This window comes from Aythya fuligula, chromosome 2 (genome assembly GCF_009819795.1).
Source record: "Aythya fuligula isolate bAytFul2 chromosome 2, bAytFul2.pri, whole genome shotgun sequence".
Taxonomy (NCBI): domain Eukaryota; kingdom Metazoa; phylum Chordata; class Aves; order Anseriformes; family Anatidae; genus Aythya; species Aythya fuligula.
This window is the reverse complement of record NC_045560.1, coordinates 139,024,420-139,048,812: the sequence shown is the minus strand read 5'-3', so window position 1 is coordinate 139,048,812 and position 24,393 is coordinate 139,024,420. Positions and strand designations below refer to the sequence as shown.

Below are 24,393 nucleotides of genomic sequence, written 5' to 3'. Positions count from 1 at the left end.
CAACTCATTTGAAGACTTCATCAGCACCATTATGTATGATACTTAATTACGCTTTAACAATTATTATTATTATTATTAATAATAATAACAACAACAACAACAACAACTACTACTACTAACTTCAGCCAGAAAAGGAAGCTACTGTATGGACCTCTATCTTATAGAATCTTTTTAAAGGTCACCTGACTATTTATCCACTGCTAAGCAAGGTTACTTTATCCTATCCATTGAGTTATTTCATCGGAGAACATGGCTTTTCTGTCATTACATGACAAAAGAGTGGTTTAATAACATGATTCTGTTAAGAAACAAGAGCAACGGAATAATAAGCAATATTTAAATTCTCTTAAATTGCTTCAGAGTGTTGACAGGATTTCAAATATTTTTGTAGTTTAATTATAATTTAATAAAGTTTGGTTTTAATTTTTCAAAGATCAGAGAATTCCTCAAGTAAGGTTCTATTTGTAATTAGGAAAAAAAGAACATATTTTGATAGTTTAAGGCCTTTTCAGACACCCCTGTAGCATGTTAAATACCTTTTTATTAAAGTATTTAATAAACCATAGATGTACAATAAATACAATAAATAAATCATAGGTGTATAGTTAATATAATACTGGTATAGGTATATATATATATATACATACTCTATGAACATAACATCAATGCATGCAAACAAAAAAATCATGCCCAAGGGCTGTGCTCCATAAAAGAAAGAGAAAAATTAAGGAAAAAGCATGAAAGAGAAAAATAAGTGTTAATGCTCTCTAAGGTAAATTTTTTATAATATATTCACCATTCGTGGTCTGTGCCACTGACCATAAAATGCTCCATATAATAATTTGAAAAAAAAAAAGTCACTGATGTATGTTTCCAATAAGTAAACTCACTTACCTGCTAGTGAACAGCATTATTATAATTCCCTCAAGTGAAACTCAGTGATATTGATTTAAAGTTATCATAGAGACTTACCATATTCACAACATATTACAAGGAAATTGCTGAGACAGCAAGATCCTGATTCTGCAGGAAAATGAGACTCTACAGAGCTCCAAGGAAGTCACTAGGTTCCATTGGAATACTGAGGTTTTAATGCAGGGGCTCAGAATTCAGAGGGTGAAGTTTCAGATACATCATAGTTAATGATTATTAAACTGTAATGATTTTGGTACTAAATGTAGCTCTAAATGTTCTACAATAAAGGCTTGAAAATTTTAACATTTAAATAATGGAAGAAAGGACTTGAATTATGAGTTATAACACTCAATTCATCTTTGATTCCATGGGACAGTCACAGAGCTTTAGATAAAAAAAAACTCAATAATCTCTATCTAAATTTGTTTTTCAAAAATGAACAAGCAATAGGGTCCTTTTTTTGTGAATTCTTTCTATTGATTTCATGTTTCTAGTTGGATGAGATAACTTTTAGCATGTTAAAGTCTCGGCACAATACTTCTTACCATGCGATTCAGAATACTTTGCTTACGCATGTGAGTGAATACATACAATTTGGAACAGTAATGCCATATATAGCTTTTTTCAAGATACATGCACATTTGTTTTGTAGAACATAACTACATTCAATTTTTTATCCCTATAGTTTGGAATACACACTACTATAATTTCTCTCCTTTTTTTTTTTTTTTTTTTTAATATATATATATATGCCTTGATTAATAATTGTGAAATTCAGTGAATGGAGTTGTCAATGACTTTAAATCTCAAAATAATGAAACTCAAATCCGTTTAAAAGAAAACTAATTCACAGTTTTCTTATTTGGTTATTTTGATCCTGACTGATTTTCTGGTGTTTAGTTCTGGACAAAGTATCATTTGATTAACAATTTTTTAACATATCGTGCACTCTCATAGCAATTAATAGGTACAAACCTATGGTCTAACTACAGACCTAAAGATGTTTGTTTGTTTTTTTCCCACACTTCTTCCCTTCTTTTGGCATTTAGCTGTTATAAGCATTGTCCACCCACACTCTGTGGTCTGCAGATCAATAATTCATCAAGTTTTATTTTTAAAGCTGCAAAAGTCTGACTTAGGAAACTAGTGACAGGGAAACTCTTAAAATTCTTGAAGTATAACAAAGTAATGAAATCTGCCCCTAAAACAAATTCAGAGTTAATACAGAACAACAACAGTCCAAACCACATCAAATGTCAATGTTATCTGTAGAAACATAGAACCACGCAATTTATTGAGTCTTACCTAACGTGAGAAGGAAAAATAAATACTGTGGCCTAACCAACTAAATGGAATTCTTAAATCTTTTTGTGTGTGTGTTTTTTTTTTTCTTTTCTGTTTACATTCTCTTTTCAGAGGCAATATAAAAATAATTTCAGTTGGCCTATGACCCTAGATAATGCTGTTTGGACTTCTTAATGTACGGCATGTATTATGTCAAATGTTAGAGAAAATGAAGACATTTTAAAAGTTCAGTTCAGAAGTCCAGCATGACAAATGAAAAAGCTCATTCTTTTATTAAGAAAAAAAACTAACATATAGTCATTGGATAAAAGCCAGCCAGTTTATGAAAATCTGAGATATAATTAGCTGAAAGACCTAGTAAGTCCTATGTGCTATATTAATTCCAATTTCTAAGCATTTTCCTTTTTCTGTGCTTTCTTTAAGTATTTCTCAGTATTTTCTTTTCTTTCATAATATGGAAAATGCATGGAAATGATCATTCATCACTAGGAGGTTAATGGATTGTATGGGCCACAGGACTGGGAAAGAGAACGCGGACAGCTGGCTTTGATCACTCTGTACCACAACATAATGCCCACTCAGAGATCCTGAGAGATAAACAGATGTAGAAACTAAGCGACAGCGTCTCTTTGAAAGCTGGTTCCTAAAAAAAATGGCATATGGGGCTCCGTGGGAAGTTCACACTGTGCTCCTGGCTATCTGTAAATCTGGGAGCTCAGACTTCAGGGCTGACAACTTGCCTGTCTTCAGGAATGCTGAGATTCAGTGATATTAAAAAGGGAATAAAAGTGGTAAGTGTAGGTGGTTCTTTCAAACTACCTTCAGAGAATACCATTGAAGTATTGTCTTCAAATATATGTATTTATAGTAGCTTGACAATAATGAAGAAAGCTTAGATGTGTAGATCTGTATTTATACAAAAGACAAACAGCCTTGTAATTCCAAATCTCTTGGTATTTCTCGCAATAACAAATTTTGGGGACTACATTAAAGTACTTCATATTGTACTCACTAACTCTATATGTATAAGCACCACAGAATTGAACAAAAGGTGGGAGGACTGAACTGCTCTTGAAGCTGAAGACAGCTTTTGCAGCCCCAGAAACTGAAATCAGCTTACAGTGTAAGAGCACATTAAGTGCTCTAAAAAGTGCTTTAAATAAGACAAGCACACTTGCTAGACATTCCCTGTCTTCATTCTGGATTTTTTTAATTTATTTTTTTTTTGTTTTGCATGCTGTCAAAATGTGCCACTGGCAAAATCTGATAACATCTTATACAAGATTGATGAAGGACGTGAAAAGAGCTTCAGACAGAAGAAACACAGAGATCTTATGTTTAGCTTAATATTCTTTTGAAACCTCCAAAAACAATAAAACAACCAGACTTCTATATGTTGTTACTAATATATAAGAGTTATAAGTCATAAGAAGTGCTGTCTACCTTTCATCAATCCCCGGTTTAAGTAGGGAGAGACTATTTAGAGGTCACCCAGTGCAATACCTGTTTCAAGACTGGCCAGTTTACACTGCTTTGCTTACAGCCTCGTCCAATTACGTTTTGCATATCTCCAATGGGATATTCCACCACCTCTCTGGACAACAGGCAATGGACACAAATTTCAGAGGTGAGACACCAATTCACCAAAAATTGTATGTTTTGCTATATGGATTCTGCTACAACTGCAGATCTCTGACTGGGTCTAAAGTTTTTGTTCGGATCCAGTCCCAAAAAAGGAGGGATTCAAGAGACCTTGAATCTATCTGTTTCTGATTATCTGAATCTATCTACCTGTCAAAAGACCTTGTTCTCTATACTTGTACATATAAAATTATCTTTTTAAATTGAGAATGATAATATGACACACTAGGATTCAAGAAGTGAATATATTCCCAGGACACTAGAGGAAATTCTTCCTGATGGAATCCCCATCTCAGTAGGAACGAACATATCATAATGCATCAGAGGAATGTGAGAATTCTCCAGCAACCACAGTGAATATCTTAGACTGCTTCTTTGGCTAAAGTTTGCAGAACACCATAAGGTGTTCAACTACTGTTCTGGGCACAATCCTTCACTGCAAAGCAGGATTTCTACATCAGATCTTACTGTTTCACCAGACCAGAAGCTTTGTTAAGTCCTTCCCTTCCCTCTGCATTTCCAGAAAGGCATATAAGTTTGTTATGTTAATCACAAGAAACTATTAAAAACTTCTCACTGACTAAAAACTAATTGTGTCAGTATCATTAAACAGATCTCTAATGAAATATCATTACAAATCATTTCCAAAATAAAACAGTTACTATTTTATTCATTCTTCATGGAGAATGAAGTTATTCCATCCATGCAGTTATTTATTGCATGGATGGGAATTAATAAACAGGGTTTCTATGCAAGATGGAAAATTTTTCATTTTTTTTCCCACAAATTTCACATACAGATACTGAAATGTCCAATTGGTCTTTAAAAGTACTTTTACACGAAACATTTAACTTTCTAAAATCAAGCATTACAAGATGGCAGAAAATAGAGAAGAAAAATAGTTTAAAAACTTTACTAATATTAATGGTCCTTGAGGATACTGAAAAGAAGTGAATTGAAAAAGAGCTCTTTACCTGTTAACTACCATTTTTTCCTTTTTTTGTGGATAAGTATAATCCGACAGCTTGAAGGCTACTCATTTCAACTCTCAGTTAATGCATCTATCTCAGAATATTATGATATGGAGCATTTTAATCCGTCTTAACATCTAGTGCACAGACACAAAAACTACCAACTACTAGTAATACAAGGAATTGATTAGTAGAGGAGACAGGACATGCAAGCTTATTTGTGTGCCTACACAGGCATAAGCTTCTGCAAGTCTGTGTGTGTTAATATATACATATATATACACACACACGTACACACTCACTCACATACAACGACCATACAAAACTCAAGGAATTTTTAGAAATAGTTTTTGTTTGTTTGTTTGTTTGTTTTAATCCTGCAAGAATTACCTGCAGGAATAATAAAATAATTTTCACTGTCAAATGAGACTATATAAAGTTCATTCCCTGAAGGATAACTTAAAAGGACTGAGAGTAGTGAGCAGTTAAAGAAATAATGAAGCATTAAAGAAACAGAGTTTCAGAATATACTGTTTTGTTCTTATGTATCTATTGCATGTATACTATTTTCAGCATACTTACTGGTAACAAACTATCCTGACTATACCAAACTCTACAAAAAAGAATTACATTTGTGAACATAACCACATAGCATAGTATCAAAACAAGACACTAGGCCATGGTATCACTTTAATTACATATTATCTTATATACAAGTCATTTTATCTTTAAGAAGTAAAGAGAAAGTTACTGCACTTCCTCTTTTGATTAAAAAATGAAATGATAAATGTAATAAGGGAGATGGGACTTCCAGATAAAAACAGCATACTGCAGAAGACCATGATAACTTGCTCAAGCTCAGGATCTGGACCAGGTAGTCTCATAAGAAAAAAAATTATGTATTGCACAGTGTTCAGTATTACTATTTGTAACACATTAGACTCTCATCACTAATCTTAAATGACCATAAGAACATCTAAAAATGAACACATGAATTCTGTCAGCTTCCCATCTACAAGAATTCAACATACTTACATTAATACATACATATTAATTCAATAGAACCATGCACCATGTATAAAACTAACAACCTACTTTGTAACCTCCGTGTGGGACTCTCGCCATGGAGTTGTCTGCGTGGCAAATATGGTGAGGGATGGGGAAGTGGCAATGAAGAGACATCATGTGTTTGAAGTTTGTACCAGTGAGGTTCATCATCTAGTAACGCTGTCTCTAACTCAATAAGAATCTAAAATAGAAAAAATGATTAAAAGTAGGAAAGCATTGTATAACAACTTCTTAAAATACGTGTGTTCATAAATTTTATTCTATTTTTCTGTTACTGTTAGGGAGTTTGTCTTATAAGTTAAGGAGTTTGTCTTTTAAAAGTTTCTGCACTTAAAAAAAAATCTGCATTTTAAAAAAATCTGCATTTAATATGAAGCTGTTCCTGTACCTTTATATAACCAAATACACCAAAATCTTTCACAAGACCTTATTAAAATCTTAACAGCATTAGAGTATTTTGTGGCAAATTAGTCAGCAATATTCCAATATTCTGGTAAAATAAAACCATGGATAATATAGATTTTATTAAACAGTTCTCAAAGAATTTGAGAAACTACATGCATCCCGCTATTAGAACAAATACAGAAAGAATCTTGTATCAATACTATATGCCAAATACTACTAAATGAAATAAAAACAAATACAACAAATTAAAGTATCTTTGCTTTGCTACATTTAGTTATTTTATTCAAAAACACTGTATCTTGAATGTGTGAACAAATATATTCCTGTAACAACTAACAGTAATTGTATACCTCTCCTAAAAATTCACTTTCTTCCTCTCGAACTCGTGCTTGGTCCCAAAGAGTAATTTCTAACATTCGTTCTCTAAATTCTCTCCGATGAACTGGAGAATAAATAAATGTCTGGTTCCACTTAGGTTCCAATGTTTTCTTTACTGTTTTGGTTCTTCTTTTATTTTTATCACTGTAAAAAACAATCAAATACTTTAAAAGTTTGACAGACCATTAAGTTGTAATAAGCATATTGTGGAAAGCAGCAAATATTAAAGCAGATTGTGTAGTATTATGGAAGTAGTATGATAATGTATGTCTGTTTTATCGTTAAGGACAAATTCTAAGTTCAGCATAATTCATAACTTAATATTAAAACCTAAAGGCAGCTGAATTCCCAGTTCGCATGCCAATTCCAATGTTAAGAAATTCCCTGAAAGCCAAAAATGTTTTAATAAGTTTGTTTTGCAAGCAGCAAACATGGAGTTTGTATAAAGCAATATACTTCTGTAGATGGAATTCCCATGAGCACATGTATGCAGACAAGGTTGGGCACAGCAAAAATGCATTTCAGATAATTGAGCCAGCAGGTTCACTCAGAATTTCTAGTCCTACAGCAGCTGGCCCCAAAGGTGCAGAGCAGGAGGGAGCAGCTGGCCCCATACACAGGGAGCTGTTGGCAGTGTGGGGCTGCTCTGCGCAGGGTGCTCCTGACTATGGGTTGCACAGCTACGAAACCAGAAGCCCTGAAAATGAGTTACATTAATTCTTCCAGCAACAGTGGCAGGAATAGTGTTCTCAAAACAGCTCTCCAAATCCTTTGGGTCCCCAGGTTGAAGGCAGATCTCCACTGCAAGGTGGGCCTGACTCTTTGGAGCCTCATGTAAGGCTACCAGGAGAGTCCTGGCTTGGACTCATGGGTGTTGTTGAAAGCAAAGTGTTTCTCAGAACATTTCTGCTTGAAAGAATTAATATTTTCTGATGGAAATGAGTTTCACTGGAAAACACCCACGCTCATTCTACTGAGAATACCGAGAAGAGTTCTCAGAACAATGCTTAATTTTAAACCTGCTGATAGCTGCATAATGCAGCTGTGGTATTAATTTATGTAGATTTTTTAATATGGCAATGAAGTTTGGAAGTACTTGCAACTGTAATATAGTTACTGAATTTCTGAACTATTACTTAGAAACTGGGTCAATGTATTAACTAAGAAATAATATTTTTAGACACATTGTTAAAGCAAATAATGCAATTATGTCTATTATAATAAAATTTGTTTACCCTTGAGAATTAAAATAAGTTATACTGGACAAGCTTTTCCAATCAAATTTGTTTAATCAAAGAGAGTTCTGTGTCTTCCTCTAATTAAATGCTTGACTTACTTAAGCGTATTTTACCTCTAGCACGTTTCCTTCTCTTACACTAGAAATATATTTTGCTTACTTAGCTTTTACATCTAAGCAAAGGAAAATGAATTTTACTGCCAGGAGAAAAACAAACAAACAAAAAAAAAAACACCAACCTAATTCAACAAGACAACTTGCTTATTCTTATGTATGTGGTAGAAAACCCATAGGATAATTAAAGTTCTGAATACTTCACATAAATAGGAAAAAGGTGAAATCATTCTTGTGAAACATGAATTATTATAAAATAATAAATTTCATGTTATGTAACTTTCCATAACTGCACACCCACATTATTTAATTAATTAACTTTCTCATATGTATTCTTAGTTATTAGAGTTTACAGTGAAGTATTACAAAGACATTTTTGGTAGTTTCATTAATCTTCAAAAAGCAGGTAAGATAATTTAAGCACACCTGATATTCAGTTTAGCATAGCCTTAGCATCTCCATACATACTACAGCAATTTGAATAAACTAAGAATCTAGACCATCAATCCAAATGTTGTTCAACCCAGGACAACTCATCCAAAACCTCTTTATAAATTATACAGAAACATATAATTACACAGAAACACATAAATTATACAGAAACATATAATCACAGAAGATTATCACCTGTTATCATATGGCACACAATGAAAGTGTAAAAGCAATGTCTTTCAAAATACTCAATAGCTTTAATTTCTGCTGAAGTCAATTGGCACTGAAGATAGTTAGCATCTTCCCAGCTTAGATATTATAAAAGCAAAGGATGTAAAAACAAACTAGGAAGTTACATCTCCAGATTCAGCGATCTACTGGTTAATCTTTAATGTACTGAGTCAGGTTAAATCTTCAAATTATTTGATTGATACACTATAAAATAAACATTTTCCCTTACTGACATGATCTGAAGAAATATCAATAACAAAAATCAGCTGGGGAACATACTATGCTCTTTGTTATTATTCCCAACTCTAACGTGGAAGTAACAGAAAATCGTGGACAAAGAATGAAGGAGATATTCGGGAATAAGGAGCCTTACCGCAGTTTCATTTTTTCTAAATACATATGTAATACGCTATCCCAGACTAATATCAACCCTTTGCTTTGGGAAAAGTCTTCAAGTTGCATCTGGGAATTCTCAGTAACTTGTCCATTTTAAGTCTCCTTCAGCCTTAATTCACTAATAGTGTGATATGAAATCTATTTGGGTTTGGATGTCAAAACTTTTCCTGCTTAAGTGTGGGACACACAAAACAGCAGGGCTGATCAGTCCAGAAATCCGTGAACCTACCTTTGCAGCATTTTCTTTGTGCTATACAGGAATAACTGTCATAGAAAATAAGGGCATTATAAAGCACTAACAACATGCTTTGCAAGTAACAGTTCCTCATGCAATGATGTAACGTTTACCTTATTGTTTTCTATTTAGTATTTAATAAAATACACAGTGAAAGTGAGTTAGCATTCAGCATCCAAAGACAAACCACTATTACACAGAACATTCAATTAAGAAACTTCAAACTGTAGTATTTTTCCATAAGTGCATGACCAGTAAGCTCAGCTGTGCATGACATCTGAGTATCAGACTAATTCTTACTCAAACATTCCTTGTTGTTCTGTTCACCCTACCTTCTGTCTGGAAGAAAGTAAATTTTAACATAAGGATTCCTTGGCCTCCCATCTTCCCTTGAAGGAAGATCCTTTGCTCCCAATATTGTCACTATTAACTGATGACCAACCTTGTCATACCATAGTTTTATCTGTAATGAGAAAATATCAATTAGTGAACTCATTTCTACAACAAAGCACCATATTAAACTTTAAAATTAATTTTGCTCATTAGCTTCTATTTATATAAGTTACTTAAACACAAAGTATTGTGTTCTACTCTGTGTTTGTAATAAAGCATAAAAACAAATTAAAACTGTAATAGCTTCAGTAAGTACCAGGAGTTACTCATTTTTAAAACCCTGTACCGTAAGTACATTATTTCATACTAATTGTTTTTCACATGGTGCTAAGGTTAGGATTATTGTCTCTTGGCAGTGGTATTGTATTACTTGCATTACTGATGTCTGGTATTCCTATGTATACATTTCTACGTAGTTTATGCACAGTGAATGAATGAATGTTTCACGTCCTGTTGTGCTGGAAAGACTATGGAATAAGACCATAAATATTTAAAATCTCTAAATGTTTTTCAAGATGTGGAGGCTCATGCTAAAATCAAGCAAGCCCTCCAGGAATCCTAAGAGAGGGAGTTTCAATAGAACTACTCTCTTCCCAGTCCTACCCAGCAACAACAAGGCAAAAACTACCATTACTCATCTGAATAAATTATTATTAATTGGTCTTAGACTTGGCCTAGCAAATATTTTTACTACACTTGTTAGATGCTGCTATTTAGCTATTCCAGTTTGAATAGTATAGCTGCAAATGCAGTATTCAAGGAGATGATACACCTACTTTAGAACACTGTGGCAGGGGGAAATGGGGCAGATAGGACAAAACAAAGCTTTTCAAATAACATGGGAGTCATTACATGGTGGTACCACCATGATATCATAAACTACAACTGACAGAGGAGGCCCTCTTCATGGGCAACTTGCTTGAGAGAGAGGACAAACAAGGACATTTAAAAGAAACAATGTCCCTCCCTGAACTTACAGGAATTGGTGAAGGTAATGCCTCACTCAACATTTAACAAAGCTGTGCACCTTTAGGCATGAATGCACCCCGCCTGAGGTAAACATCCCCAGGGACAGGTGTACTTTCTGTGGAGCCCATCTCACATCATTTCAGAGACAGGGTCTCTGTCTACTGTCAGAGCTCCTCATCTTCAGCACTAAAGTCACTTCAAGAAAGGTCTTGATACAATTCTCAGGTCTCCAGACCAACCAACACGAGGTGGGTTTAGCTTTCTGCTGGGCCTACTTACTGCAGTAAGTGCGATGACACTAACACACACCCACACATTCAGTGGTGGGAGGGTACTTCTTCCTACTCCATTAAAATCTTAAAACCCTATAGCTACCAAACACCAGTGTTTGGATATTAGAGGATGGGGGATACCTATCCTCTATTATCATGCTATTGGCCCTGCTACTGGGTTTGTAGGTTTCTGGTACAGACAGTTAAAGGGCTCCCTGACTCCTGAAGCAGAAAACTGGGTGAGATAAATTATCCCTAATAAGTTTCATTCAACAGAGCTCTAGATGCTGCTCCTCCATTCCTGCAAAGTGAGAGAATTTGTCAGTGTTTATCTAAACTGAGAATTATCTGCACTATCAGTTATCTTCATCCAACTACAGGTAATAAATAGAAAGCTTTCCACCAACAATATGAACCCAAAGAGAGCTTTGATGAAGCAAAGTTGCACTGAAGACAATTCTGTCATCTACTTATTTAGGAGAAAAATTATCCTCAATTTAGCAGAATGCAATGCAATTGTGATCCAGACAGTATCACAAACATAGTGAAGTTAAGATAATCCACACCTGGGTACCCAAATATAACCAGAATTATTCATTCTTATTCAGGCTAAATACTTCTTTCCCTTAGTTGTTTGACTGAACTTTTGCAAGAAGACTTTGGCCAAAGTGGTTTGGAGAAGGAGCCTAAGGGTAATGTTAAATCATCTGACACTATTTCTTTGAGAAAGCTGTGTTTTGCCCTAAGAACTCAAAATTTCCATTGACACATAGCTTCTGCTCCTCTATTAATACTCTCACAAAATTTGGAAAAACCTGTACATAACAGTCATAATGTTCCTGTCATTCCCTGTACTTTGTCTTGTTACTGGCCAGATCAGAAAGCAGAATTTCAACCAAAAGCGTCTTTCTCCTGTGTTCACATTGCTAACACCCAGTACATGGCACAGGCTCTTGTAACCCACAAAGTCATTTGATTTGAATGCAAAAAGAAGAGAAGAAACCAAAAACAAGAGTGAGGGAATGAATGAGGAGCCCCACAGAGGGGAGGATGGGATTGAATTCTCATGGGGTTAGAAGAAGGAAGAGGGGATAAATAAGAATTTGCTTTAGGACGACTAGGAAAGTTAAGTATACTGCATGTTTCTTGGTGAAGCACAGGAACGCCACTGATGTCAGAAGAAGAGCGTCAAAACCAGACTGGGTGAGAGAAATGGAATGAGGTGACAAAAGAACTACACAGTCGGTATTGTCATGTGGAACACCAGATGTATAACAGGAAAGCTGATAAGGAAAATATTTTTTTTCCTTTATAGCTGTGTTGAGTAATATGCAGAAAAGATTCCTACCAACAGAAAGCGAAGAACATTGAATTATTCAAGCCACAGGGTGAAAGACCCACAGGAATGCACAGCTGTTGTGATGCTCAGCACTGAAAGACTGAGGCAGCTGACAAATGGAGCAGAACCTATAAGCTCCCCCCTGCACCAGCAGTTTTTAATAGATGTAGGAAACGCATATTTAAAAGGAGGTAACTCAAAAAAAAAAATCTAAGAAACTGCAACAGGTGCAATTCTGATCTAAATGGGGGGAAATGAATGCCAAAATGACAACACATAAAATATGACATAATAATATCACGATGGCTGATGCTAATGTGGAGGTTAACACCTGTAGGAAATGTCTTGAATAGGGCTTCGTCTACCTAGGTAATTTAGGATGTAAGCAACTAAAATATATTTAGACAGAAAGTGATCCCACATGAAGGCTTTCCAAACTAAGGCCCAACACTAAGGCTTTCCTTAGTGTTGAAGTTCTGGAAACTTATTAGCCACACACATGCTCATATCTTCCCGAGACAGATGTGCACCTAATTCTTGACTAGATTTCTGCTATGACCTACATTCTGGCAAACAGGTATCTGAACTGAGGTGGTCTGTCATCCATGGAGTGACCTATCTGCTGAACTCCTTGAGATGGGCTTCTAGGCAGGAATACCTGATATGCAGAGAATAAACAAGAACTATTCTACAGACTGACAATAAAGATACTCATCAGGGGCAGCACAGAGGGGAGACAGAGCTGAAGGTCTGGCCCCAGCTTCACAGAATTCTTCCTGGTTCTTATCCAACAGGGGTACAATACAAGATCAATACACACTTTGGTTAGCGGGTCTGGAACCTGCTACACTAAAATTAAGCTTTCTTTGCAATCACCACACACTTAGGCTCCTGGCCACACAGTGTCTCAGCTTCAGAGAAGACTTCACACTCCAGAAGAAAAAAGGATGTGCAATAGCTTGACGATAAAAGCACCTCTCTAAGAGACAAGTTCAGTCTCTTCACTCTAAAACACAGATGTCCAGTTTCTGGAATGAGTCACATAAAACAATATATAAAAGGCTTTATATATAAAGGCCTGGTGATGCATTCTAAGAACCAAAACTTATGGAGTAGCCTAAGTTTTAAATAGAGTTAATGAGGATAGATGTCCTTTACTTGGGGTGAACCCCCCACTGCAGTTATTGAGGTACCCAGTTTTCCTTCAACTGGGTAAGTCAAAGCTCTTCCACAAAGCACCTTAAGCTCATATTAATTAAGCTCCATAAATTAAGTGCAAAAATTCAGTTTACTAGATTTCACCCTTCTTCTTTTAGATCTTGCCTTAGCTAGGAACATCTTTATTCTAATTAATGAACAAGCTCAGAGTTCTAGAAAAGAAGTAATCATGTAATTAGGACCACCCCAGCCAAGTGACTGCTCAAACATCACTAGGTCTCCATTTATTTTAAAAAATGCAATTATTTTGGACTAAATGTATGTGAATGAAGGAATTGCCCTGAGGTGGTAAAATCTCTATTGTAGCTTTGGTGAGCTTTGGTTGTTCTCTAATCTACCTCTGACAAATGCTGTCTACTCGAAGTTGTGAAATCAAATGACCATTGCTGTCTTTGGGTTGCTGTCCTAGATACTGGAACAAATGCAAGAAAAGGCTGTTAAAAAAAAGATCTTCTAGGTTTTGAACACCAGAAAATTATGGAGGTACTAAAGCTACCCTGATGTAGATACACTACAAATTTCTTTTTTAGTGGCTCCATTTTGATTTCAATAATGCTAAATAGATGTATGCACATATTTTTATACAAGATCAAACATACTGATGTTCTGTAGTAAAGCAAAAGAGATGTCTGAAATTTTTGAAGTTAGGAAAAAAAACATTGGTTTAATGGCAACTGGCTCAAAAGGAGGCTCCGCAAAGTGAACAAGAGATAATGCACGAAAACACATTTAAGAACAGTTCTTCTATGAAGATATTGCATAACAGCATTCTGTAAGTAAGAAAACTGCTGGTATGTTAAAATGATTCTAAAAGTTCAAGTAATAAATATGCACACTTCCAAGTGCTGTATATGTAGTAAAAGTTTGGGATAAGGGTGCATAGTAGGGAAAAATGAAATTGAATATTTTTCTTTCCAATAAAAGAAGAAGGATTTTTTTTAAATCATCCAGTGATAAAAGAGAGAGAAAATGAGTTGAATGGCATGGACAGAAGTGTGGAGGAGGAACTTGTGCCAGAATCTGGGACACGTATCACCAGGATCACTTTCAGACTAACAAGTAGAGAAGATAAGAGCAAGAATAATGATGTGCATTTCCTGTTAAAAGCAGTGAAACAAATAGGTATAAACAGAAACATTTGGAGATCCTCATTCTTGTAGGGAATTCTACAGACACAGCTATACCAAAGCCCACAGTGTAATGCATACCTCTTGGCATCCACAAACAACAGCTCAGAGCTCTGTGCTAGCTAATTGCTCATGCCAAAAAGTAACCAGAGTCCTGCACTGCTTCTGGACTGCTTCTAATGCCCAAGTCAGCTTGCTTAAAGATAGATCACTGGAGAATTTCTGTTCTTCCCTGCAACCTGCATTGTAAACACATATTAAATTAATCCATCTTAAACTACCTACTTTCCCTACGAGACACGGGCAGAAGGGGGACTTTTTGTTTCAGCCTAATCTTAAAGATGTTGCCAAGGTTGTAAGCTTGAGTTCCCTGGGAGCTTTTTGGAGCTCCTCTAATAAACACATTTGGCTTCGACTAGGATTGAGCTCTGCAAAAACCTCTTAGGTGAGAGGCCCACACTGACTCCACAGACATTGTGCAGAAACAAAATCGGAGCTGAAGATAGTTTGAATCTCCAATACCATGTGCAACGTAAATTATTTTGTTCTGTGTTTTTTTTTATGTGTGTTTTTTTTTTTTTTCCCCCATTAGAAGGTATTACTCTAAGTAGAACTGACAATTTTTACATCTATTTTTTTTTACAATGGGGTTTAAATGCAGGACTACTACTTGTTACTTCTACTTTACAGTATTTTGTGAAATATGCAAGTTTCAGGCATTTGTTTCCTTTTTAAATTGAACACTCAGCTGTCATATTATTTCCTAATTTATTTTGCACATACATAAAAGACTACTTGTGTTATATACAACATTTACCTCTGTGAACTACTTATCAATTTGTGAGTGGCTTTGTACCCCCTTTGGTTTCATTACCACAAGCAGAAGCCAACTTTCTCAATCATGATAAGGGACATTTTAAATTTTTAATAGAAAGCCAGTTTATGTCAGTAGCACATAGTAACATTAAAAAAAATCCAAGAACATTTTTGAGATTTAAAAACTAATGTCTTGACAGTTCTGTTTTGTTAATTTCGAGTTTATATTTATGCATTTGTAAGGGCTACTTTAGGGAAATAATATATTGTGGAAAAAAAAAAATGTGTTTTATTAAAGTCTGAGTCATAACCAAATGACTTCCTGCAGTCTTATTTAGAATTCTTTTTATAAACTTGTATGATTTTTTTTTTCCATTTCAATATGAGATTTCATCATCTCATTCTCATCATTTAGATCCAGTCCTTTGCATTTTTCTTAAGCAAACATGGGGAACATTTATACGGCTCCCAGACAAAAGATTAACATCTCCATAAAAGTATTTTGTAAGAAAAGCAGATAATATTCTAAATACACAAAACTGAAAAACATGCAGCAAAGCAAGATAAGCATTGTTAACGTATTAGTAAAACCTACTTTTGCATTAATCTACAGTACCTTAGGAGTTTCCTAATGAAAAAAGGCAAACAACTTGTACCTAAGTAGAATATCAAGGCTACATAAATTCAGTAACACAAAGGAAGAGTTTGTTTTTTACTTAACAGAGTTTTGGTTATTTTGACGTGCTTTTAAAATCTAAGAACCGAGTTTCATACGCAAGAAATTTGTTTCAAAGGTACAAATTTATTTGCCTGTCTTCCACTCAAGGCGCTACTATTATTTGGAAAATGCAAAAAAAGGATGTGTTAAGTAATGATAATGAATGATTTAAAGAGACATCAATCTTTGTATAATGGCCTCGAACATCAACAGCATAAAATTATTTATTGCTTAAACAGTACGTACATTTTGTATGTGGGATACATACCCATAATGACTGTTGAAACCTGTGTGAGTTTAATACTGTGCAAACGGCAAAACACAAGCTAGTTGTCTCTTTAAATTGCAATTTAGTATTTTAACCTCCATGCAGAACTTTACAAGCTGCTCACAAGATGACATGAAACTTGTTAATATGGCTTAAAGCAACACACTAAAAATATGGGAAAACGGACTATAATGTAACGTTTTCCTACTATGCATTTTCCATAACAAACAAAAGAAAAAACACAACTTTAGTTTCTGTCAGGCAGACGAAGTCTTTACCTGAACCCTAGGAACAAAAGGCGTTGTTCTTCTACTAAGGCTTTGGCTCTGGTAAGCAAAATTAAAGAAAAAGCAATAAAACAAAACCAAAAAGGACAACACGCTGGAAACTAAAAGACCAAAAGTAAAAACAAAGACACACAACTATTACTTTAAACACAGCTTTACACCAAGGACATATTTATCTAAAACAAAGTATTTTAATGCAATGCATAAATTAAATCTGCAAATCTATTACCAGATCACATCAAACCCCTGTGACTGAAATTCTGACCTTAGGGAAGTCAGCAGGAATTTTGCCACTGATTCCCCAGGAGCAAGGATTTCACTTTACGGGTCTACAGGTAATATTTACAATAGATTTTGAAATAACATCAACAAAAGGAGCAGGTCAGCAAAGTGTGATTTAAAAGTGGGGTAGAAAATATAAATTGAGCGTGAACATCTCTTTCAGAAAGACTGTAGATGCATATTCAGACACAGAAACGAGTACAGAGCACACATCGACAGCTTCGGTTGCTTTCTAGAGTAAAGCAAGTAAAGTAAAAGGTTTTCCCTGTTCTGTAACTCAGGTGGCATTTCTATAAAAAAGCCCTCCTATATACTTTTAACAGGATTAAAAGAAAGTTAGCGCTATCTCATTATAGCTTTACAGGGTGGAAGCTGCAATCAGTGTATTTCAATTCTTCAGCAATCATGACAGAAATGACATACGGTATATACAGAAGACCCTGGCATGAAATGGAACCTAGAACATTTAACATTGCTGCACAGCACACACGGACCCATTTATAACCCTCATCTGTGCAATGTTAACACTTTGGACCATATATCACCTTGTGGATCCCAGTGGCTACATGAAAACTACATCAGGAGAGGCAAGCTCCCAAATTCCTGCTCTAGCTCCAAGCACTCTCTGTTTTTGGTGTAGGGCAATAGACACAGACAGGGTACTGAGCATGCAGAATGGACAGGAACAGGAGCAGGTTAATACTTCAGAGAGCTGGTGAGCTGGGGTAGGTCACAAAAACCACAGCAATCCAACAGTGCTGAACCTCCTTTCCCTCCTGCTAGACTTCTCTGAGACTGTTTCAAAGTGGTGAAACGAGGCTACTGCTCGATATTCCCTTCCATAAGGACTGTACCCAGAATATGGAGATAAGGCAGTGATGATGGTTCTGCCACCCTCTTTGCTTACTTGGCATGCACAGATGCTGGAGAAATCTGTTCCATAAAACGTGTGAAGTAATCTGTTCTCACACCAAAGTACGAGGATATGTAAGACAATTTGACAGTCTGAATCACGGTTTTGTCTGATGTGCCCCCGTGCTTGGCGAGGTGCAGCAGCTGCACGCTGCCCCCACTGCACTGGCAGTTCCTCAGAGCCCCAAGTAAGGGTGCCAAAATATCACCTACTCACGCACAACGAAAGCAGATCTTCGGCTTGCTTCTGCTCCGTATCTCAATGGAAATACAGATATTCCAGAATATCACAATTCTAAAACCAAAAGCACCTTGCATTGAAGACCCTCACTGGCCATATTCTGCCTTGGAAATGGAGGGCCATAAGCATATTGTGTGCAATACCTAGGATTTTGCAGGTCTGGGCTTTAAAGCAACATCAATTTGCTTGACTTGAGGCAAAGAGAAGAGAAAGGGGAAAAGAAAAGGAAAACTAGAAAGGGGAGCATTTCTCATACTCAAATCCTCCTGCTCCCATATGCTGACATATTATGTCCTTTACAATGTACAATATCTGCTTTTAATATGCTACAGATAATTCAACTATAGTTTATATACTTGCATTTTCATTAATTTATAAATTGAATATGCATGGAAAATCTACTTAAACTGTTCTGTGATTCAGCTGTACAATGAAATAGTTAATTTTATAAGTAAAAACCCTCTTATGTTACGATTTCCACCAGCACAAAAATTAAATACTGTGATTTTATATCTGTATGCGTTTATACATTCTTCTAGCCATGTTGTCAGTCTCTAAACCTAGCTATAGCCAAAGCTTTCCAAGTTATGCTTTTCATGCAGCACTGGAAGTAGCCAGAATGCAGTAATGAAGCAAAGAGCACCAACACACCAAGAATACTGACTTATTCAAAGCGACAGTAAAAGAAAAACAAACCAGTGGAGGGAAAATAATTAAATAAATAAATAAAAACAACACAGAAATAGGAACCAAAGCAAATAATAAAACAGTAAGTGCAACAAAAGTTAAAGATACTCCCCTTAAAAAGCAATGTGGACCAAAAATACCGTAAAATAAACTGCACAGAATACAGATAATATTATTCATACACCTTGGAAAATTATAGCACACGATAGTTCACCATAGCTGCATATAACTTGTTTCAATAAAATATATACTTGAATAGAATAATTACTAATGGAAACAATATTTCCTAGTTATGTGAGATGGTTTACTTCATGGGAAAACCTGTTAGCCATCTCTGGAGTGTTACTGTAACCTCAACAGAAGGAAAGACATACACAGACTAATGCCAAAGCAAAGAAAACATGGAAAACTGAAGAGGCAGAGAAAGGTGTCCCTGAATAGTAGAGAGGCATCATGGCAACTAAACTGACTGAACAAGTACTGTAGCATAGCCTGAAACACGTGAGATTCAACCCAGCAAGCACTAGAAACACATCCTCTTTCATTTTAAAGTAGTATTTAAAATAAATATAATTTTAAATACTGCTTTAAATACCACTTTAAAATAATACTTTAAATACTACTTTAAAATACTACCAGTATTTTAAAAAGTAGTAAAGTAGAATTTCTTATTTTTGTCAAGTTAAATGTATATAAACTTAGCTTCTGACGTAAATATGTACCTAAAATACTGCAATTTTGAAACCTTTTGTAACAAAACTGCTGATTCACCTCAAAAGTGTTTATAGTTTCTCTGTCTCTCTAAAAAGCCTGTCACTGAAGACTGTAGATTATGTACTGAATTATAAATGTCTTGGCCAAGGAATACAATCAAATAAGAACTCCATCAGTTTTTTGCATACAAGGACTTTAAGACCAAACCAAAACTCTACTCAGCACTATCTACCTATCCAGATAAATATACAAAATCCAACACAACAATTGTGCCAAAATATGTCTGGACACACAGACATTTTACTTTGAGCTTGCTACATATTTAAGACCCCACAAAGACATTTGAGACAGGCTGAAGTATACATGGGAAAAACTGAAGTGGTACACAACATTGCCAAAATACCTAGAAGAGGAAGCAGAAAATCTACTCTTTCCACTCTACTGGTGTTAAGAATGCTTCCTAGCACATTCTGGGCACAACAAATTTCAAAGCACTACTAAGTAAAAAAAAAATAATAATAAAAAAATATATATAAAAATAAAAACAAAAACACCCTTGAGATCTGCCTTACTGTCTGAAAAAGGATGCATATATCCAAGCATTTCTTCAAATTTCAGATATCAGCCATACTGTATGTCCCTCCACTTCTGCCCACAAGTCAGTGTATCACAGCCTGTTGCACAGAGCTGCCCTAACAGCATCGCATGAGGACTACGTGCTACTGTCTGTAAGTACAGAAGACACTTCTGACGTCTTCTCTATCATCCCTTCCCTCAGCTTCATCCCACCTGTCTGTCAGTCACCATCTCTCACATCTTTTACCCTCAATTTCCACCAAGGTCAGCAGCCTGTTGCCATCTACCATTGGGATCCTGCAGTTATTCTCCTGCTTCAGCAGTCACCACAAAAAGCACGTTCCCAATTACATAAGGAATTAGTATTTTTTTCCTTTTCCATCTACTCAGCTATTTGGAATGAAGGAGCATTCGACCAACTTATCTTGTCAGAAAAGAGCTGATTAAAAACATGGAAAAACAAAATACTGAAGCTCTTCCATTTTGTACTGTTCAAACTAAAATATTTTTTGCAATTTGGAGAGATACTTTGTTTCAGAATTTCAGTTTTCCATATTTCTTAATCTTTGCTAAAGGTACAAAATTAAACTAGCCAACTCTTCCAAAGTTCAGAAACTACTTAAAGTTAAGAAATGAGAAAGCAACATTTTAAAAAGTGAAAGAAAATATTTTTATCACACCATTTTGAAAACACATACATCCCCTAATCTGGAAAGTATAAAATTTTGATTACTTTAATTATCAGTTCAAAAAGAAATTGCAAGTACCTACCATTTTGAAATAAATTGTTTCTTTAGAACACTCCAATCTCTTAAAGTCGTCTTTTTCTAAAACTATATTGTAGTTTCAATGAGCCCTCTTTTATTCTAGGGGAAATTCCTGTTGTGTGCCCTGCTGAAATCTATCCACACCGTCCTCAGACACTGTGAGAGCCACAGTTCCTTGCAAAGCAGAAGGTTTAGCACCAGCCTCCCAACAGCAGCAGGAGCCAGGTTGTGCCATTAGCACAGTAACACCATCTATAGCTCTTGCCAACTTGTCTTTTGCTGGACAGTGGGACATTACGTTAGAGAGGTAGAGTGTTTCTGACCTCAGTGATAGCCTGTGTGTTTTCAGAAATCAGCTGCTCTCTGAGGGAAACAAGGAAATTGTGCAGTTTGTGATTATTGTGTACAATTGCATACAGTGTATAACGTAAGAGGACAAATGTAGGAAAGATCTTTAAACATCTTCTAGCATTATTTGCTTTCCTTAGATGGAAAGAAATACTATAAAATTAATAAAGGAATTTGTATCTTGAAACAAACAAAAAAATAATGTAAATAGGCATGATGCTTCCTTGAGTTAAACTCTGAACTTATATGCCATTCTGAGTTGTAAAACACTGAATTCTGTTATTCTCAGTAAATTAGAATATATCTCCAAATCTCCATTTACTGTTCTTACACATCTCAAACTACAACATCCTATCAAACCACAAAAGCAACAGACTTACTAACTTCACTAATAAACCTTAATACTAAACTCCTGGGGATTTTCTTTCTGAAACTGAGAAAGTCAGTTCTGTGTTCTTTCTACTTGGATCATTATTTTGCATTGGCTGTGTATGGGTTCTGACTTTTCTTATAGCCTAATCTTTTAAGAGATTTAGCCTATAGCCTAATCTTTTAAGAGATTTAGCCAAAAGAGACTTCTACACCACCGTTTCAATTATCAACAACTTTTCATTATCTTGTAAAACTCTAGTCATTTTTAGAAACCTCAGTCTGTGTTTTTTGACAGTTCACGTTTCTATTCCTTTCCCACCGTATTTCATGCAGTCAAAGCATTCTGCACTCTACAGCCAGGATTTCTAGTTGTCCATTTATCCAAAGGATGGACTCTTCCAAAGGAGTTGAGAACAGCAGTTACAGAAAATTTCAAATTATGTCTTGTAGATGACTGGTCTGATGAGCAAAACAAGTAACGTCTCATGCACTGCAAAATGGAGCCAACATGGCTGCTAAATAGACAGAAAAATGTTTCTTCCTCTCCTCTATCAATACCATAAACCATTTGTGGGAGACCAGAAACAGTCTGCTTTGATTTTATGCATACTTTTATAGCCCACTCATTATCTTAACATAAACAACTTAGAAGAAATATAAATGTGACATTTTCAAACATGTTTCGCATCGGTTCTGCACCGCTTCCATTCTGTTTCCTCTCATTTTCAACACGTACCAGGCCACAGCTGAACACTTTTGAAAAAAATCACACTTTGGAGTCGTAAATGCCACAGAAATGCATACAAAACCTAAGTCCTTCAGTTCAGTAAAAAAAAAAAAAAAAAAAAAAAAAAAAACTCTTTTAAAGAGGACATTCAAATAATGAACCTTGTTCTCAATGAGAGTGAAGAACAAAAGTGAATAACAATGGTACAAAGAATACAACATTAGTAAACAACGGGATATCTGGGGAAAGGTATAAGTGAAAGCTAGTGCGTAGAACATAAGAAGTATTAATGTCCAAGCACATGGTTGATAAAATCCACCGTAAGCGTTACAGTTGACGAAGTATATACATTCAACAGCACAAACACAACTGGAGGCCAACATTTGGTCTTTCTGAAAATTTGACAATATCAATTTAGCTTACTACATAAATATACGTATCTATGTCTAATTCAACATATTTTAAATTTCCAAAAGCTAATAAAATGGAATATTGTTATGAAACTACGGTCCTGCCTATACTGAGATATATACCGTTAATAAAATATTTAGCTGGTTTAACAAGAAATTTGTTACAGGTTGCTTGGACTCTGTACTGAGAGTTGTACATGCTGCAAAAAGCACAACATTAATATTAATGAAATGATTACATACTGAAAGTTGTCCAGACAAGAACTGTGGAACATCCCTTAACATGCCAGGACTCATGGGAGAAGTCACAGAAATAGAAGGTCGGTCCATTTTCTGAGATTCAAATGAACTAGAACCTGCAATTATAAATAAAAATATTTTATAAATAGTGGCACTTGTGCATTTTTCACAACGTTCTTTCAATAAAAGGGATACAAATATAACCATACACACAATAAAGTTCACTGTGATAAATATCGTATTTTTATCTATAAAATGACTGAGTAACGACACTCAATCTTCTGATGCTCAGATGCAATCAAAAGCTTTCCAAGTTTATAGCTGCAAAATGTCATTTCAAGCACATAGAACAAATAATAGCTCATTCAGATACTTGCCAAAGTAATCATGTCAGTAAGTTGAAGGCCCCAAATTCCTATTTACTTTACTGTGGTAAAAGGAATTCAGTCTTCCAAAGAGCACTTATTATCTTGTGCAATCAGACTTAATTAGATTTTTACAAAAATATCAAGATGCACATATTTTGTGCATTTTGTTTCAAATCCACAAGGTCTGCAAGCTCTCAAAGGACAAATTTTGAGTTACAAAAAGTCACAACATTTAAAATATATTTTAAAGAATTGGCTGACCAGTGAAAAGTTATAGTTTATCACATTATTATGGCAAGTTTATACCACTGTATGAATTTACAGCTTCTGTTTTAAAAGAGTTCCAAAACAATGATAAAAATAACTCCAGGCTTAAATCCATCCTACCAGATCTGCACCAAAAAATAAGTTATTTTTCCCACACAAAATACTGGTTTAGCCAATTTAAAGAGTGCTAAGTGGTCTAATGAGCCACAATGAGTATTCTGGTTTTAAAGTAGTTATGTTTCACGTTCTAAATATTGAACATTTCATCCCTATATTTTAGTTCCTAAGGTTTCAATTGAAATGCAAAAAATAAAATAAAATAATTGAAAATTATGATTAATGCTCTTGTATATTAATTTGTGTTATGCTTTTCTTCTCAATAAAAAATAGCTTAAACTTATAACCAAACGTCAAGCGTAAATAAACATAGCCTGACTTCCGATATTCTATTATTAAACAAAGGTAAGTTCATCATACAGGAAAATAACATACTGACACAAATAAAGACAAAGAGACAAGAGCTATACTGACTGCAGATGACATTTTTGAATCTATTTGTGTTTACATAAAAGAGAGAGAAGATTTTCCTACCCCACAATTGAAACTTACTGGACTCCAGCTGTGCATGTGTGCTGTCAGGTATTCTGGGAATATCCCTGAAATAAGGAAAAGTAAGACAGGCTGATCCTTTATCTAACAAGCATATTCAGATTTCAGTTAAACTATAACACTTTGCAAGTCACCACC

General features: G+C 35.1%; 1 protein-coding gene across 29 annotated transcripts in view; it reads right to left on the bottom strand.

Moving 5' to 3' along the window:
- RIMS2 (regulating synaptic membrane exocytosis 2) overlaps positions 1-24,393 on the bottom strand; it is a 446,419-nt gene that overhangs the window by 176,798 nt on the left and 245,228 nt on the right. For 25 of the 29 annotated variants that reach the window (XM_032181320.1, XM_032181323.1, XM_032181321.1 and 22 more), the window contains 5 exons: positions 24,256-24,302; positions 23,015-23,127; positions 9,661-9,791; positions 6,656-6,827; positions 5,928-6,081 (listed from right to left, as the gene is read on the bottom strand). In XM_032181320.1, coding sequence (XP_032037211.1) covers positions 5,928-6,081; positions 6,656-6,827; positions 9,661-9,791; positions 23,015-23,127; positions 24,256-24,302 — 617 coding nt within the window. Of the gene's footprint in view, positions 1-5,927; positions 6,082-6,655; positions 6,828-9,660; positions 9,792-16,726; positions 16,775-23,014; positions 23,128-24,255; positions 24,303-24,393 lie in introns of those variants that run through there. The other 4 variants (XM_032181325.1, XM_032181311.1, XM_032181331.1 and 1 more) reach the window with 2 other exon arrangements.